At 30.6% G+C, this 17874-nt stretch overlaps 6 protein-coding genes across 6 annotated transcripts; 4 read left to right on the top strand and 2 right to left on the bottom strand.

The window, feature by feature from the left end:
- Nucleotides 1-672: 672 nt before the first annotated feature.
- Nucleotides 673-4863, top strand: LOC117206549 (tryptophan 2,3-dioxygenase). The gene is made up of 7 exons (XM_033446006.1): nt 673-1044; nt 1323-1492; nt 1974-2176; nt 3546-3905; nt 3983-4232; nt 4308-4401; nt 4484-4863. The coding sequence occupies exons 1-7, from the start codon at nt 1016-1018 to the stop codon at nt 4650-4652; spliced, it is 1275 nt and encodes a 424-aa protein (XP_033301897.1). The 5' UTR covers nt 673-1015; the 3' UTR covers nt 4653-4863.
- Nucleotides 4734-7321, bottom strand: LOC117206551 (cathepsin O-like). The gene is made up of 7 exons (XM_033446007.1): nt 7102-7321; nt 6520-6658; nt 6103-6338; nt 5879-6027; nt 5745-5795; nt 5066-5334; nt 4734-4989 (listed from the first exon to the last, which is right to left on the bottom strand). Exons 1-7 carry the CDS (start codon nt 7285-7287, stop codon nt 4952-4954), a joined length of 1068 nt encoding a protein of 355 aa, XP_033301898.1. The 5' UTR covers nt 7288-7321; the 3' UTR covers nt 4734-4951.
- A 712-nt stretch (nt 7322-8033) lies between these two features.
- LOC117206537 (40S ribosomal protein S3-like) lies at nt 8034-9466 on the top strand. Its single transcript, XM_033445985.1, has 5 exons — nt 8034-8140; nt 8501-8823; nt 8896-9083; nt 9147-9338; nt 9422-9466. The coding sequence occupies exons 1-4, from the start codon at nt 8108-8110 to the stop codon at nt 9329-9331; spliced, it is 729 nt and encodes a 242-aa protein (XP_033301876.1). The 5' UTR covers nt 8034-8107; the 3' UTR covers nt 9332-9338; nt 9422-9466.
- A 790-nt stretch (nt 9467-10256) lies between these two features.
- Nucleotides 10257-11584, top strand: LOC117206538 (40S ribosomal protein S3-like). The gene is made up of 4 exons (XM_033445987.1): nt 10257-10356; nt 10717-11039; nt 11112-11299; nt 11363-11584. Exons 1-4 carry the CDS (start codon nt 10324-10326, stop codon nt 11545-11547), a joined length of 729 nt encoding a protein of 242 aa, XP_033301878.1. The 5' UTR covers nt 10257-10323; the 3' UTR covers nt 11548-11584.
- Nucleotides 11585-12298: 714 nt separating this feature from the next.
- On the bottom strand, nt 12299-14295 carry LOC117206536 (Krueppel homolog 2). The gene is made up of 6 exons (XM_033445984.1): nt 14125-14295; nt 13568-13735; nt 13321-13502; nt 13150-13217; nt 12903-13036; nt 12299-12832 (listed from the first exon to the last, which is right to left on the bottom strand). The coding sequence occupies exons 2-6, from the start codon at nt 13732-13734 to the stop codon at nt 12619-12621; spliced, it is 765 nt and encodes a 254-aa protein (XP_033301875.1). The 5' UTR covers nt 13735; nt 14125-14295; the 3' UTR covers nt 12299-12618.
- A 73-nt stretch (nt 14296-14368) lies between these two features.
- LOC117206535 (retinol dehydrogenase 12-like) lies at nt 14369-17387 on the top strand. Its single transcript, XM_033445983.1, has 7 exons — nt 14369-14497; nt 15289-15464; nt 15776-15883; nt 15974-16147; nt 16227-16434; nt 16533-16731; nt 17093-17387. Exons 1-7 carry the CDS (start codon nt 14469-14471, stop codon nt 17285-17287), a joined length of 1089 nt encoding a protein of 362 aa, XP_033301874.1. The 5' UTR covers nt 14369-14468; the 3' UTR covers nt 17288-17387.
- Nucleotides 17388-17874: the final 487 nt, after the last annotated feature.

The following is a 17874-nucleotide window of genomic DNA, read 5'->3' as shown; positions in this document are numbered from 1 at the left end:
GTAGAAATGTCTACTCGGAAAAATATCTTCGATTCCTATAATTTGCTAAACTCGTTAACAATAAAGAAATGTGAAAAAATTAATTTTATAAATTTGCCACTCAATTACACAATTTGCGAGATCGATCGTCTAGATCATGCAACTATGCTGATTTAAAAAATTCATTCTCGCGACACCTAGCATTCACATGTCTATTTATGACTATTAATTTCGGAGCAGGTAAACGAATACCATTTTTGTTTCTAACAGTCGTACAGGTAGATTTTGCATTATCGATCAAGATATATATAAGCATATCGTAGGATAACTTAAGATGAATTTCACAATTTATGAAATCGTTTATAATTCTGAATCATTTTAGTTATTATGCCATCTTTAATATGATTAGAGACCACTTATCAATGATGAAACTTCTAATTTTTATATATTTGATATTTCGATGATCGATATTCTGTAATCGCGGAAATAAAAACACGTGTAATAGAAGGATCGACTTATCGATTAAAAGACTCTATTCCTTCTATTCATATATACATATATGATAACCCGTAGAAAATAAAATTCTTTTGTCAATAATCAAACGAAGTAATGTAATAACATTCTTCGCAGATACTAGAATGTTTATAGATAGATTTCTAATATAGAAAGACAAGCAAAGAAGCTTAATCAACAATCGTTCATTCACGTGCCGTCCAACTTGCAAATATAAGAGGGATAGTTTCGCGAGTCGGTGGTCATTCAGTTTGTTCAGTTGTGGCTCAACCACCTAGCTGACAACATGTATTCCTTTATGTTATTTGCAACTGAGTGGTACTCGTTGAAACTTGACAAAATGTCATCCTGAACTGAGAGCTTGCCTAAAGTGAATTGTTAGCATTGCAATTTATCGTGACATTTATTTATTGTTCAACTTTTAATTGTTGTTTCAAAGTGACACATTATCTCCATATATAACTATAGTATAATTCGACAAACAGAATTTGAAGCGCGCGTGATACTTTCGGTAGAATAAAAGATGGCGTGTCCCTTATCAGGTGGTATTGCGTAAGTAATCTTTTAAAAATATTTTCTTGTTATATCGAAATCTATGTAATGCTTGCTAATTCTTGATTTAAATGATGAAATTGTACATTCCTCCGACAATAATCATTTTTTCGATTTAAAAATAAATAATCATCAAAATTAATCGTTATACGAAATGATATCTGTCATTTTGAATCAAATAATTTGCTTTACATTTTGAATTGAATATGCAGTGCTTTAAATAACGTATAAATTAATGAATTTAAATTTAACGATAAAATTGAATTATTTGTTTTTAGAGAAGATCATGAGACTGATCATCAAGAGACTGATCAGTTGGCCGAAGGTTCGGGTATGCTTTACGGTGAATACCTTCGATTGGATAAAATCTTAACCGCACAAAGGTTACTGAGCGTCGAATATAACAAGGAAGTGCATGATGAACATCTTTTTATCATCACTCATCAGGGTAATAATTTTTATCGTTGCAACATTCGTAACAAATTATGGACTATATTATGCAACAGAGGTTTGACTTTATCCATTTGAATCAAAAATCAATTTCCTGTTCCTCTATAGTAATATATGTAGCATGAATATATTACTCATGCCATTAAAAATTATTTCAGGTACTATACTGTCATTCTTAGTTAAAATATCTTATCTAGCTTCTTTATCGTTTTTCAATATATGTTCCAATATTTCATGATATTCGTCTTTTTTTAATAACTTTATAGATAATAGAAATTAGATACTTGCAATTGAATGAAAAAGGATAAAGATAGCACAAGAAAAATGATGAAAGATCAGTTTTCTTCAATTTCGAAATAGTGTTTCAAATAATAATAATTGGTATATTCTTTTTAAGTAAAAAGGGCAATACACGAAATTTAATTTGATAAAAAGAATGATTACCAAAGGAATTATATTTTTCTACTTTTAATCCATAGCGTATGAACTCTGGTTCAAACAAATTATCTACGAATTGGACTCGGTCAGAGTACTTTTCAACTCCGAACCAAGCAGCTATGATTTCAATGGTACCTCTAACAATCTCACTGCTCTCCAGAAGACTCGAATTTCCCAAGTTCTGAACGAATCAAGAACGCTGGAAATCTTGAAGAGATTAAACCGCATCGTTCTCATATTAAAAGTAAGCAAAGTCGGAAGTCCTTGAGATAATCCTATCTCATGGATGTTACGATGAAAACGGTTGAACGATAAAAGATTGTTTAAATAAAGAGGAAAATAACGGTAAATAGGTTTCCCGCGCAACGCGCACATCGTCGAGTAATCCTATACTCTAGGAAAAGAAGGCCAGTGGCCATATGTTGACAATGACAGTGATGGAAGGAATGTGAACGACCCTTAATCGGAAGCCAATTAGAGCATTGATACTTATGACAAAGGGTGCTTCAACGTTACATCTAATCACATTTCAAACGTTACCTTTCAAAATTGGCATACGTGCTACTTTACAAATCGCAAGTAGAAAATACTACAAAAAATATTTGAAACTTTCAAGACACGATAATACGCAGATGGCAACACGCATTTGCAGAAACAGACATATCGTTCCATTCTCACGCGACATTTGCATTTTCAATTAATTAAATAACGAAAACTTTTATATTTATCAAATAAATTCAAATAATCAAGGAAAAAATGAAAAATCAAGTTCGACTTGCGCTAATAGGATTTGTTCTCTGTAAACTCATATTTCTTTCCTTTTTATAAGTCACACAAGCTCGTCTGTTTTAAAAACAATGTTCTTTAAAATATTGTACGCTTTTTACGATTGTCGTATAATCAAAATCATATGGAAGTTTGCTAAGCGGATCAAGGTTCTTAGCAATGCGACACTTTTTCATTACTATCACTTTTCTCCTCCTCTTTCATGCCGGAATAAGAAAGACTGTGGGAACTGTAGAAATAACAGTGGGATCTAAGTAAGTTAATACCGCTGGACGATATGCGACACCCCGCACTGACACGCATAGATCAGTTAGGTAACAAGCGCATTGGCGCTCTTTCCATACCACAGAATACAGGTGTGGTTACCACGTTTTTTTCTCGTTCTATTGAAAAATTATGTAGCAGGGTTAAGTAAGTGGGATTTAATACGGGATACAATCGTGTCCTTTCAAAGCTGCTATTCAAAATAATGTTTCCACCAGAAACCATAACAAGACTAGTATTTGGGTTACGACCATATTCAATGTTATTGATTTTTTATTTCTCTTTCATGTCTCTGTTTTTAAATTTGATTATTAGAATAACTGTAAAAAAGTTATCACTACCCATCTTAATGATTACTTCTTCCTCGTACGATAGGAGCGTAAACGCGGAAACCATATAAATGCAAGTACGGTTGCTTAGACGTAGACTCGGTAAGATCGATTGAACGTCTGTATACAAAGACAATAAATAGACCTTAAAGGTGTACATATTTTCGATATTGAAAATGTCTAATATTCAAAAGATGACATTCTTCGATATTCATACGAACATGTATCTTCCAGTTGCTAGTGGACCAAGTAACAATTTTGGAAACCATGACGCCGCTGGATTTTATGGCATTTAGAGACTACCTATGCCCAGCTTCGGGTTTTCAATCGCTACAGTTTCGTTTATTGGAGAATAAGTTGGGTGTGAAACAGGAGCACAGAGTCAAGTATAATCAAAGTTACGCCAGAGCGTTCGGAAGGGATCCAAAAGCTATCGAAGCGATTAAACGTTCGGAAGATGAACCTAGTCTCAGTTGCCTTGTTCAGAAATGGTTAGCAAGGACACCGGGTCTAGAACCTCATGACTTTGATTTCTGGGGAAAATACAAAAAATCTGTCGAGGAACTCCTCGTCGAGCAGGAGCAACTTGCTCAAGTAATCATTTGCTTTACGTGTGGTATGCAAATAACTTTATTTTGGAGAAGCGCTAATACTCCTCATTGTTTTCATAGAAACATACAAAGGAACAAGTCAGAAATTATCATTTGGCAAATGTACGTTCTCGGAAAGCAGTATTCGAGACGATCTTCAACGAATCTCTTCATAATGCGCTCGTATCTCGAGGAGAGAGAAAATTCGTGTTCGGCGCTCTTCAAGGTGCGGTGATGATTACGTTATACCGCGACGAACCAAGGTTTAGTCAACCTCATCAAATTTTGACCGCATTAATGGATATCGATTCTCTAATTACCAAATGGAGGTGTAAGAAAAAGTATTTACTTGATCTAAGCCTTTTATAAGTGGGTAAAATACTTGAATTTCTTTTTTGTCCGCCAGATAATCACGTTCTGATGGTTCAAAGAATGATTGGTTCCCAACAACTTGGAACCGGAGGATCTTCGGGATATCAATACTTAAAATCTACTCTAAGGTTGGTATATTTATTTATATGTTTTTATGAAAAATATTCTAAATGGCGTGTTTCATTAATAACTTATATTTTTCGTTGATAGTGACCGGTACAAAGTATTTTTAGACTTATTTAATTTGTCCACATTTTTGATCCCTCGCCATATGATTCCGCCGTTAACGAAACAAATGAAGACAAAATTATCCATTGACTGTAACGGATGGAATCCTGATGATAATCAAAACTCTGGATGTACAGTGGATGATACATAGAAAAATAAGACTCGATACCATGAATGTTAAGATACGTAAGTAGGATGGGTAATGAAGTATCAAACGCATAAATATAGAAACGACGACATAAATCTATTTTATTTTATTTTACTTTAACATATATATTAGAATATTTGTAAAAAATATACAAATGGCCGCAATTGTATAACAAATATTGGAAATACAATCTTACGAATGTTATTGTTATTAATATTATAGTCACTTTCTAACACATTTATACATCTTAGGATCGATATATAAAATACTTTTTTCAAACATCTCCATTTATATCGATCACCTTAAAGAATATCTAATGACGAAACTTGATTCGCTATGCCTGTTAACAAAAAAAAAATTCGATATAAAATTAATAAGTTTCCATTATGTGTAAATACAAGATAAAAAGCCCATACCGCATAAATTATTGCCTATTCCTATGTACATATAACCTTTATCGCCGAAGTTTGTTCCCCATGAATTTTTTATAATATAATGTGGTATGGCAGCTGATTTGTCGTATCCTACTATCTGCACAGCGTGATTCAGATTATCAAAGGAACTATCACAGTGATATTGTATTACACCGCCTAAATAATTTTGCCAAGATAAAGCGTTTACTGCTGCCGCCACTGGTCCATGAGTGGCCACTGTTATCAACAGCTCATCTTCTGCATCTACGAAACTAAAATCCGTTAAACCTTTAATCTTCTTAACGACAAACGCTTCAGGCGAATATTATTCGTTATAGATTCTAGATAACAGCTATTTAGTTAACAAATAAATGAAAACTTTTTTTTTTAATTTAGCAAAATTTGATTAACTTTTCAAATAACTTTTCATTCAATTAGATTCGTAAGAAGAAATGATTCTTTCTTAATAGTATCATCGCATACATGTCATACAAATAACACTAACCGGTTAGCTTATGTAAGAAAGACATTTATAGCTAATTATACATGTACAAAACAACACACATTTATGCCATAATACGTTACGTCTCATTTTTTTATCGATTGAGAATGTCTAATACTTAAATATAATCTTTCATTTGAAATTGTTAATGTCATGCAGTATATAATGCAATTTTCTTACTTATCACAATTAAAATCCCGTATTTTTACACCGAATGCCTTGTCTATCATTCTGCAACAACAGTATCTTAAAATTAATTGTTGTCCGTGTTCCATATCCTTTAAATATATTTTTATTTATTTCAATATACTTACTTCCCGAGTTTACACATACCCGTCTTTCCTACAAGCGGATAAGTTGATTCTTGAAATATTTGAACTTTAGACGCTAACAACCACGAGAGCAAGCTACATATGTCCCCACCCTCGCATCCAAAATTACTGTTTTTCGCACAGTCAATCATCTATCAAAGAAATCAGAAAAAAGATTTTTACCTTCATTTTTTACCTCAATTAAGAACATATATTAAATATCCTACTTCTTGTATGCTCAGCATATGCAAAGTTCCATTTTTGATTGCATACATCGATTCAACCACTTCAACGGTACTGAAAGCCCAACAAGCACCACAAGATCCTTGATTTCGTACTGGCGTAATTACTCCTTTATCTCTCCAATCGAATCTCAAAGGTATACTAACCGATTTTTTCACCCGGTTAGTAGATTGTAACAAATGATGTCGGCGATAATAAGATTCATTCACGTGCTTCTCTCCTAATGAATTATTTATTTATTCACATTAAATATCTATGCCGTATCATGACTTGTTTGTTTATATCAATGTAATGAAATCAATATCACAAAATTTTTAGTATGAGCTTGTTTTAATTTGAATTTCGTGTTTCAAGATTGCTTTTAAAAAATCGCGTTACTTTCAAAAGATTTTATTGCTCACCCCGTGCTGGTAAGTCAGGTAAGAGAGTTAGCGACAGAAATTCATCTTCTGACATATCAGAAAATTCAGTAAGTCCATAATAAGCGCTTTCTTGTGATGGTCGAAGACCATTCATCTTTTCTATATGCCGCAACGACTTCTGTAATAGAAACATAATTAACTTAATGTGCTTTTTTCAGTTTCAGTTTAGTTTGAAAAGATAATTTATTGTTTCCTTTATTTTGTCATACACGTGAGTTCTATTATGAGCACTGGGTAACTTTTAGTTTTATCAAACATGATGTTGCTTGATAATAACTTCTGAATTTTATAATTGATTCTCAATTCTGTAAACATACTTAATATTACGTTATCAAACTGGTCCATTTTTTATCTAAATGAATATCATCATTTCGAAAATTTATAGACAAAAAAAATAGATAAAAAATAGATAAAAATAAAACAGGAATGATCCGTAAGGACGCGGGAAATTTTCAAAACCTACACCCAGTAACGAATGTGACATAGCCCATACTTACAATCATGCGAATTATTTTACCGATTATATAGTAGCTTCACAAACAGTAATCTCTAGTAGCTTACCAGAAATCGCTTAAACCGTTCTTCGTATTCCGTTGGATCGTTTCTATAAGATTTATTATAGCGCATGACATAATTTTGAAAAAGCTTAAGATCTCCGTTGCTAGTATCAGGGCTCACCCTAATGGGTATCGCCAAAAAGCATAAACTCACTACCAACACTATAACTGCCACTGTCCTCCACTCCATATCGAGGGTACAAGATAATTACGAAGCAAGGTACTTCACGAGAAAGCAACAAAACCTATACACATGTATATCTTTATTGCATCACTCAATATAATGTACGTATATAACGTTCATATAAAGGTGTATCACAATATGTATGAGTATGTCGATAACACCAGGACCGTAAGAAATAAATTTAATTAGTATCATAATGGTGGTCAATATCTTCATAATTTCCGAATAAAGAAGAGTAACTGACAAATACAATATTTATACATTTGCAATAGTTATTTATATATCATGTTATTCCAAAGTGTTCTTTCATTACATTTATGCTGTTACATTACTGTTTTACGTAAAATTGTGCTCAACAATATGTTTGTCCCTTTTTTACATACAAACAAGTAACACGTTAGGGGTAAGCGTTATCCAGTGAACTTATCGTTTAACGACATGCATATTTCTTATAAGATAATTATTCCAAAGAATGCATTTAGATATTTCGCTGTATATTGTATACAAAAAGTATGTTTGAAAAATCTAGTGTTTTTCTTAACTTCCTTCTATTCTCATGAATTCTTCTCATGAATCTCATGAATGATTCTCATGAATCTACTAATAATATTAAACTATTCCGATTTTAATTTTCTTATATTGTAAAAAAATGTTAACATTTTTTTGTGAAAAAGGGACACCTGTTGTAAATATTTATAACCAATGTCTTTTTACCAGGAACATTAATTTAAAGCTCGCATGATATGTACAACGTGCTAAAGTATTATTTCCGCTTCCAGTTGTGCCTTTTCCGTCTTCGACTCCTATCGTGTTCTCAGTGTCAAACATGGACGGCCGTTCTATCTCGAAAAAAAGAAAGGTTTGCTATATTTTCATAATTTATGTTTAATGATTTGTGAAGATATGATGTCCGTTATGATAATTAAAATTATATAAGGAATATTTTGTCCAAAAACAAACATAAATGACGTATGAAATGAATACATTCGTGGTGTTTTCGTTTGATACACGTAACCTACACCATGTGTCTCAAACATTTTTAATATTCCTTGGACATTGAAATAATTTATGTGCATTATCATATTAAACGAAATATGTTAGCCAATGTTCTACTTTACATTCGGTTAAATTACGTTTATATTAATAGACGCGTACTTACTTGTTAATTTACAACCTTTTATAATCGTGTATATTAAATGTAATTACCTCTGTTTCTTAGTTTGTCGGAGACGGTGTCTTCAAAGCAGAATTAAACGAGTTTTTAACTCGTGAACTTTCGGAGGATGGCTACTCAGGGGTAGAGGTACGTGTTACTCCCCATCGAACAGAGATAATATTGCTGGCAACGCATACGCAGAGCGTTCTCGGGGAAAAGGGTCGGAGAATAAGAGAATTAACTTCTGTGGTTCAGAAGCGATTTAACTTTAAGGAAGCACAGAACATCGAGTTGTATGCGGAGAAAGTTGCGACTCGAGGTCTTTGCGCTATCGCGCAAGCTGAATCTCTGCGTTTCAAGTTAATTGGAGGTTTAGCTGTACGAAGGTTAGTTTAAACATTTATATAATTTATGTAAACTTCTCGTACATAAATTGTACTATTTCTATGCAATTACAGAGCCTGCTATGGAGTTCTCCGCTTCATTATGGAATCAGGAGCAAAGGGTTGCGAAGTGGTTGTTAGTGGCAAATTGCGTGGACAGAGAGCAAAGTCCATGAAATTTGTTGATGGTTTGATGATTCATTCTGGAGAACCAACCAACGAATATGTAAATACAGCAACCCGTCATGTCCTGCTTCGACAAGGTATGTTTGGCAAAAAATTAATGATAAAAACAGGTTCTAACTTAATTTGTTATTTCTTGTTAGGTGTACTTGGTATCAAAGTGAAGATTATGCTGCCTTATGATCCTCATGGCAAGACAGGCCCTAAAAAACCTCTCCCAGATTCTGTGTCGATTGTTGAACCAAAAGATGAGGTGTTTCCTTCACAACCAACATCTGAAGTGAAAGCATCGAAGGATTTGCCACAACCAATACCACTTGCGGTGTAATTTATATACAAATGTTAAATAAACTTTATTCTAAATAGCTTTTGAGGATAATTTTTAAATGACATTCATTTGTAATAAAATTATTTTAAACTATCTTTGAAGAATAACTATGACTGAGACAACTATCCACTGCTACATATCGCTTTACCAGGAAATCCATGGAATGACCCATATTTGTGTGAAATAATGAAAAAATTATTTAGTTAATATGTTTTTGATACTAATTGATTCCTTCCCGAATAAAGTGGAGGGGGTCAGTGTAAACGATCAAAGACGCTTTAAAAAATATGAAGATATATCTGGTGATACAAAATATTATGTATTATGTTATAACATATAAAGTGTCCCCTGTTTTTAATTCAAAGAGTTTTAAAGTAAATACATTTATACACGTAAAAATTAAAATATATAAAATGATCTGTCTTCTATTGTAACTCACATAAAAAAAATATTTATTCTTTTACAATAGTTCTTTATATATCATGTTATTCCAAAGTGTTCTTTCATTACATTTATGCTGTTACATTACTGTTTTACGTAAAATTGTGCTCAACAATATGTTTGTCCCTTTTTTACATACAAACAAGTAGCACGTTAGGGGTAAGCGTTATCCAGTGAACTTATCGTTTAACGACATGCATATTTCTTATAAGATAATAATTCCAAAGAATGCGTTTAGATATTTTGCCGTATATTGTATACAAAAAGTACGTTTGAAAAATCTAGTGTTTTTCTTAACTTCCTTCTATTCTCATGAATCTGCTAATAATATTAAACTACTTCGATTTTAATTTTCTTATATTGAAAAAAAAGTGTTAACATTTTTTTGTGAAAAAGGGACACCTGTTGTAGATATTTATAACCAATGTCTTTTTACCAGGAACATTAATTTAAAGCTCGCATGATGTCATGTACAACGTGCTAAAGTATTATTTCCGCTTCCAGTTGTGCCTTTTCCGTCTTCGACTCCTATCGTGTTCTCAGCGTCAAACATGGACGGCCGTTCTATTTCGAAAAAAAGAAAGGTTTATTATATTTTCATAATTTATGTTTAATGATTTGTGAAGATATGATGTCCGTTATGATAATTAAAATTATATAAGGAATATTTTGTCCAAAAACAAACATAAATGACGTATGAAATGAATACATTCGTGGTGTTTTCGTTTGATACACGTAACCTACACCATATGTCTCAAACATTTTTAATATTCCTTGGACATTGAAATAATTTATGTGCATTATCATATTAAACGAAATATGTTAGCCAATGTTCTACTTTACATTCGGTTAAATTACGTTTATATTAATAGACGCGTACTTACTTGTTAATTTACAACCTTTTATAATCGTGTATATTAAATGTAATTACCTCTGTTTTTTAGTTTGTCGGAGACGGTGTCTTCAAAGCAGAATTAAACGAGTTTTTAACTCGTGAACTTTCGGAGGATGGCTACTCAGGGGTAGAGGTACGTGTTACTCCCCATCGAACAGAGATAATATTGCTGGCAACGCATACGCAGAGCGTTCTCGGGGAAAAGGGTCGGAGAATAAGAGAATTAACTTCTGTGGTTCAGAAGCGATTTAACTTTAAGGAAGCACAGAACATCGAGTTGTATGCGGAGAAAGTTGCGACTCGAGGTCTTTGCGCTATCGCGCAAGCTGAGTCTCTGCGTTTCAAGTTAATTGGAGGTTTAGCTGTACGAAGGTTAGTTTAAACATTTATATAATTTATGTAAACTTCTCGTACATAAATTATACTATTTCTATGCAATTACAGAGCCTGCTATGGAGTTCTCCGCTTCATTATGGAATCAGGAGCAAAGGGTTGCGAAGTGGTTGTTAGTGGCAAATTGCGTGGACAGAGAGCAAAGTCCATGAAATTTGTTGATGGTTTGATGATTCATTCTGGAGAACCAACCAATGAATATGTAAATACAGCAACCCGTCATGTCCTGCTTCGACAAGGTATGTTTGGCAAAAAATTAATGATAAAAACAGGTTCTAACTTAATTTGTTATTTCTTGTTAGGTGTACTTGGTATCAAAGTGAAGATTATGCTGCCTTATGATCCTCATGGCAAGACAGGCCCTAAAAAACCTCTCCCAGATTCTGTGTCGATTGTTGAACCAAAAGATGAGGTGTTTCCTTCACAACCAACATCTGAAGTGAAAGCATCGAAGGATTTGCCACAACCAATACCACTTGCAGTGTAATTTATATACAAATGTTAAATAAACTTTATTCTAAATAGCTTTTGAGGATAATTTTTAAATGACATTCATTTGTAATAAAATTATTTTAAACTATCTTTGAAGAATAACTATGACTGAGACAACTATCCACTGCTACATATCGCTTTACCAGGAAATCCATGGAATGACCCATATTTGTGTGAAATAATGAAAAAATTATTTAGTTAATATGTTTTTGATACTAATTGATTCCTTCCCGAATAAAGTGGAGGGGGTCAGTGTAAACGATCAAAGACGCTTTAAAAAGATGCGAAAATATATCTAGTAGTATGAAATATTACATATTGTGTTATAACATATAAGGTGTCTATTTTTAATTCACTGAGTTTTAAAGTAGATGCATTTATACACGTAAAAATGAAAATGTTATATGAAATAAGTTACAAAGATAAGAAAAACTGTTAGAAAGAAAGATTTAAAAAATTGAGACCACGAAATTTAACATTTTATATGTTACAACTTAATACACGTTAATGAATATTGCCATAGTTCTCTCCATATATTATAATGCAAATTTAATTATTGTTTAATAACTAAGTAACAATATTGGAATTATAAGAACTGAAAAATACAATACATTAGATTAAATTTTATATATATTCACTGTATGGAACACATTGTACTATGCACTCATTTAAATTCTATATGATTTAAAAGTACATAATTATAATCTTATTGCAGATCGATATTAGAGATCATGAAATATTAAAAATTCAATTATTATAATTATTTATTTATATACTTATTTTGGTGTTTAGTAAATAAATCCTAAATCTAATTCCTTAATAAACTGTATGAAACAGTCCCCAAAAACCTGTTATCATTTATGATCAAAAAGGGGCACAAATATTAATTAAAATTTTTAAATATTTGGTATTTCTCATATTCATTTTGAATAACAGATCATAAGTTTGTTGTTTTTTACATTTGCACTCAATTTGTCATTCATTTATATGAAATTATTATTACATGGACCCTAGAACCCTAGGAAATTTGTTTTTATTATTTAATACACTTGTTTTAACTGAAAAATTACTGACGCACAGGAGCCATTTGTTGTGTAAGTGATAATAGACCTTCAATTATTCGTCGCACTATAACTGGCATTGTTGGTTTCCTTGAGACTGAACTTAGCCCATTTCTGATTTCATAGAAAACATTACGGGTGAAAGGATTTCTTTGTGACGCGAGACGGAATTTTAAGAATTGGAAATAAATAAATGGTGTCAATAAACCGGCACGTCCCCTGTAAGTAGTTGCTTTTATAAATTATTTGTATATCTAATTTCAGAAAATTAATAAATGTTAATACATACGTAAATACAAGAAGAACTGTGAAAGGTAAGATGATTATCTCAGATAATGCACAAAGTCGCAAAATATTTCGTGATTGAAACTCCACCAGAGATATTAACAGGCGTGCTCCCCACCAGCTATTTTGTCCTAAACACTTAATTAAAAAAGAACAAAATAACTACTAGTTACCACAATGATGACTGTGCATCATAGAGTTATGTTAGCATGATATGACTCAGCATTGAAAAATGAAATCTTTTTACTTACATCAAGCAATGTAAGAGAACCACTAGCAAAATGCATCAATGCAAATAAAAATATAGGAGTTAACACCACTAATTAATAATTGAGGAAAAATAATTCTATTACATTTTGTGACAAATCTATCTAAGCCAAGAAGTGTCTTACTTTATATCTATTATCATATAAAAAGGATACATGTAACAGGAGCAGTATAGAGGAATATTAAAGAATAAAATAAATAATGGCAGGAATCTTCAATAAATAAATGTTCCAAAAATTGTCGATTCAATTGAACATGTGGCACTCTTTGGTGCAGGCGTAGTGCACTAGTTGCTGCATTACTCATTAATACTTTATAATAAATATTATAAGAATTACTGAAATATAAAATACAAAATTTAATTTTCTGATTCATATGATAAAATAATTTGTAACAACATACCCAAATATTGGAATGATATAACCAATAGTAAATATAAGAGTGAAAAGTCTTGTAACCCATAATCCAACTTTAATCTTATTATCAATGATGTGTTGCTTCAAAGCAAACCAGCCTTTCTCCATGTGTACTGAAGTATCTTCTGGTGTTGCACTTGTAGTATCTGCCATTCTGTATATTAAAGATAATTCAAACGTTACAATTTCTAGATTCTGTATCATTTATATGAAATCTTTCACATTTTCATTACATTTAAAATAATTATTGAAAAACGCATTCAAAAATATGGCAAAAATATGTAAATTGCGTCCTATTTTCTAAAGTGAAAGCAACTAATTTGAATAAAATGTTAAATATACAATACCTCCATATATAGGTTAAAAATTTATTAGTTTTACTATTATTAGGAAAAGTTTTAAATCCTATAAGGTATAAACAAAAGTGAATGCTTTTAGGAAATATTTAACCCAATTTTTTATTAGGTATCAAAATCCTATTTACAAACTATATTCTGTATCAATGAATTATTTTTCAATTGTAATCATTTAAATAGTACTTACTTTGTAATTAAACGCTTGTTCACTAAATAGAAAAATTTCAATTTCTACAAACACTTGCATAAACGAAAATTGCAATGAATACAATAACGTAGTGCATCTGCGTAAATTTGCTACCTACATATGTATAATTTCCTCAGATATCTTAATAATTACTTTGAGTTTCGAGTTAAAGATTTCTAACTTCTCTGATAGATGGTGTGGATGTGGTTATCCGTTGCCTACCGCACTCTACTGGTATTTTATTGAATTATAAAACAATTGGTTTTTGAAGAAAAAAAATACGCTATGTAAACGGTGTTTTTATTTTAACATTCTTTACATTTTAGAAATAATAACTTTTACCGATGCATTCATTACGTACATTATCTGCAACGTAAATACATATTTATTAGTATATTATTATAGCATAAGTAATCATTTATCTTAATTTGTAATTAATTTTGATTTGTAACTACACGCATTGATATTATATGCACTTGTGTTTTAATAATTCAAAAAAATTATTGCGATCTATAGATATGTATTTTTAATCAATCTTTATTAATGAAGATGTATTATAGATTGAAGGATATTTTTGAGAATTAGAAGGTTATGAGATATTTTAATTAAAAATGAATACTTTACAACACATTATTCGTGGGAACGATGATAAAAAGAGCATTTGACTCTTATTTATTAGTAAATTCGATTTAAGTAAGGAAATATGATTTGTAAAACGCTTTTTAATCATTTTTTAATAAACAATAACCATAATATCATAATCGTAAATTGTGATATTACAGTTATCGTTTAAATTAAATAAATATTAAAGTAATACCTAATGAAGATATATTTCCTTTATAATTAATATAAAATTGAAACTAATGTTTTTATTGAAAAATCGAATTATATGATGTAATATACACGCTCATGAATACATCTGAAAAACATTCTTCATTTACACTTAACAAATGCAAAGTATACACTGGGAGTATGAAAATAACGGTACAAATATTTTTAATCTACATACGGAAGTATAAAGGAGCGAAGCAAGAAAATACTCGACTTTTATTTTAACTCGATTCTTTGCTTTACCCGTAATCGTTACTTTAGCACAAGATTTAATTTGTCTTCAAAATTGTAAAAAGAAAATAAATCTTTTTAAATTGCTAAAAGTAAATTTAGAAGAATGCTGCTCATCGGCACGATTTGTACTATAGTTGCAAGTGGTTTCGTGTATCATAAGTTACGACAAAATCGCCCTTTGATAGTCGAAGAATTATTATGGAACGTAAAATATAATTTACTAGCTATCAAAGACCTCATAAATACATGGATAAAGAGCAAAAGAAATAAAAATGGTAAGTGTTAAATATGTTTGGTGCATTCGTAAAATTTTCTATAGATTTAAAATTTAGGGTATGACGTGGAAGCAGTATATTAGAATTTATGTCTTTATAAAAAGAAACTGCTGGCAATAAAAATTATAATAATCTGTTAACATTATGTAACTAAATGTATTTTTTAAGAAAAAAATAAAAAAACTATTAGTATATATTAATAAAAAAAGTCGATAAATATTAAGATAATATGAAATGTATTAATGAAATGTTTATAATTAATAAGAAATTATGATATTTTGATGTATATATATTTCCTTTCCTTTCTCAAGATTGTTTACCTCAACCAGGAAGAGTTGCAATTGTAACAGGAGGGTCTAGGGGGATTGGAGTTGAAGTAGTAAAAATGTTTTTAGAACTTGATATGGAAGTGATAATTGGTAAGTTTAAAAACTAACTAAGTTCCATTTATTTATGAAATTTATTTCTTTCAATATTTTATATAAATTTTAAAATAAAAAATTTTTCAGCTTGTAGGACACCTTCTGCAGGTGAGAATGCTATTCTTCAAATTAGAGAATCTGGTGTCAAGAGTGGACAAGCAAAAGTATATAAACTTGATAATACTTCTTTGAAGTCTGTAAAGCAATTTGCTATGGAGATAAAAAGAGACTATAAACAGATTCATGTCTTAATTAATAATGGTAACTTAATTAATAAGTAAATAACATAAATATGTAAAAGGTTATTAAATCAAAATTAGTATAATTTTACTATTTGTAGCTGGTGTCATGTTTAGTCCTTATGAAGAAACAATAGATGGCTTTGAAAAACAGTGGTCTGTAAACTATTTATCACATTTTTTATTAACAGCACTACTATTGCCATTATTGAAAATTGGTGGACATCCTGAACGATGTAGTAGAATTGTTAATGTTACTTCCTGTGCTCACCTCTTGGGGGAAGTTAATTTCAATGATGTTAACAACAAGTATATTAACAACTATATTATCATTCTATTTTGCACTTCATATTGGTTCTCTTTTACAATTCATAGATTCATTGATGTAAATTCTCTTCATTAATTAGGAGAAAGTTCCTTACTAAATTTGCATATGCACAAAGCAAATTGGCACAAGAAATATTTACAAAAGGATTACAGCATCTTCTAGAAGAAAAGCAGTATTACATACAAGTTTATTCTGTACATCCTGGAGTAGTATATACAGAACTTTTTATACATTCTTTTATTTGGAAATTGAAATCAATTACTCAATATTTTTTTAAGGTAAATGTATCCAAATGCAGTAAAACTTCGAAGCCCGTTTATAGGAACAAGTTTTTATATACCGTCAGTTATATGAACTCGTAACTGAGTCTCTATCATTTAAACTATGCTCAAGTGTAGTTTCAATTATACGTACGCGTATTCTGAAGTCAACATATCCATCTGTTTTGTTTAAATTGATATATAATTTAACACAATTTGGGTTAAAATTGTTGTTCAACTTCAGTTTGAACGTCAACTTCTATTATTGAAGCTCATAGCAGTAGCTCTTATTCAAATTCTACTTTGTCCCTCAAGCAGTTTGGATAAACGAAGTTCTACTGTATTATAATTATAATTAGAATAATAAATTTTTTTTTAGACTCCCAGACAAGGGGCTACTCCAATTGTCTATGCAGCTGTAAATAAAGCAGTTGAGAATTGTGGTGGTATATATATAGATAATTGTTGTCGCAGTGAAGGTCATCCAGATGCTTTGAATTTATCTATACAAAAAAAATTATTTGAATTATCTCTTCAGCAAGTACAGCTAAATAATTTTTTTCAGTATGTATAGTGAAAATTTAAATTATAGATACTAATCTTATTCACTTTGTACTTAAATGAATTTTATAGTACGAAGTAAATAGTAAAGTTACAATTATACATATATAAATATATATATATATCTTAATAGTATAATAATCATATTCATTTGGAAGGAATAACCTTTTAAATGAATGTACATATATTTCTGATTTATTTATTTATGTAGAACATTATTAAGTGAAATTTTGAAACTTTTACAACAAATTTATATGGCAGGAGAGCGTTGCAAATCTTGCCAATTAAGAATAATATGGAGTATACTTTCTATAACATAATTCATTCTGATACCCAATTGCAATATATTTTAATTTACATTATGTGTATATTAGATATAAAATGTGAACACATTTCGTATAAAATAGTTTTATAAATAAAAAATGTTATAGAACGAAACAAAATCGTTTGTCATTTGTTATAGTACCTTTTAAGTCTATTATCGATCGGTTTGTATAACATAGAATATATATTATCTCTATATTTTAGACTACGTTTCAAACAATACACAGGTTCAATATTTTTGTTATAAGACATCTTCTTGTCGAGTTTTGTTTAATC

Source organism: Bombus bifarius, unplaced genomic scaffold (assembly GCF_011952205.1).
Source record: "Bombus bifarius isolate JDL3187 unplaced genomic scaffold, Bbif_JDL3187 scf7180000008008, whole genome shotgun sequence".
Classification (NCBI taxonomy): domain Eukaryota; kingdom Metazoa; phylum Arthropoda; class Insecta; order Hymenoptera; family Apidae; genus Bombus; species Bombus bifarius.
The sequence above is the reverse complement of the archived record's forward strand: the minus strand, read 5'-3'. Positions and strand labels throughout refer to the sequence as shown.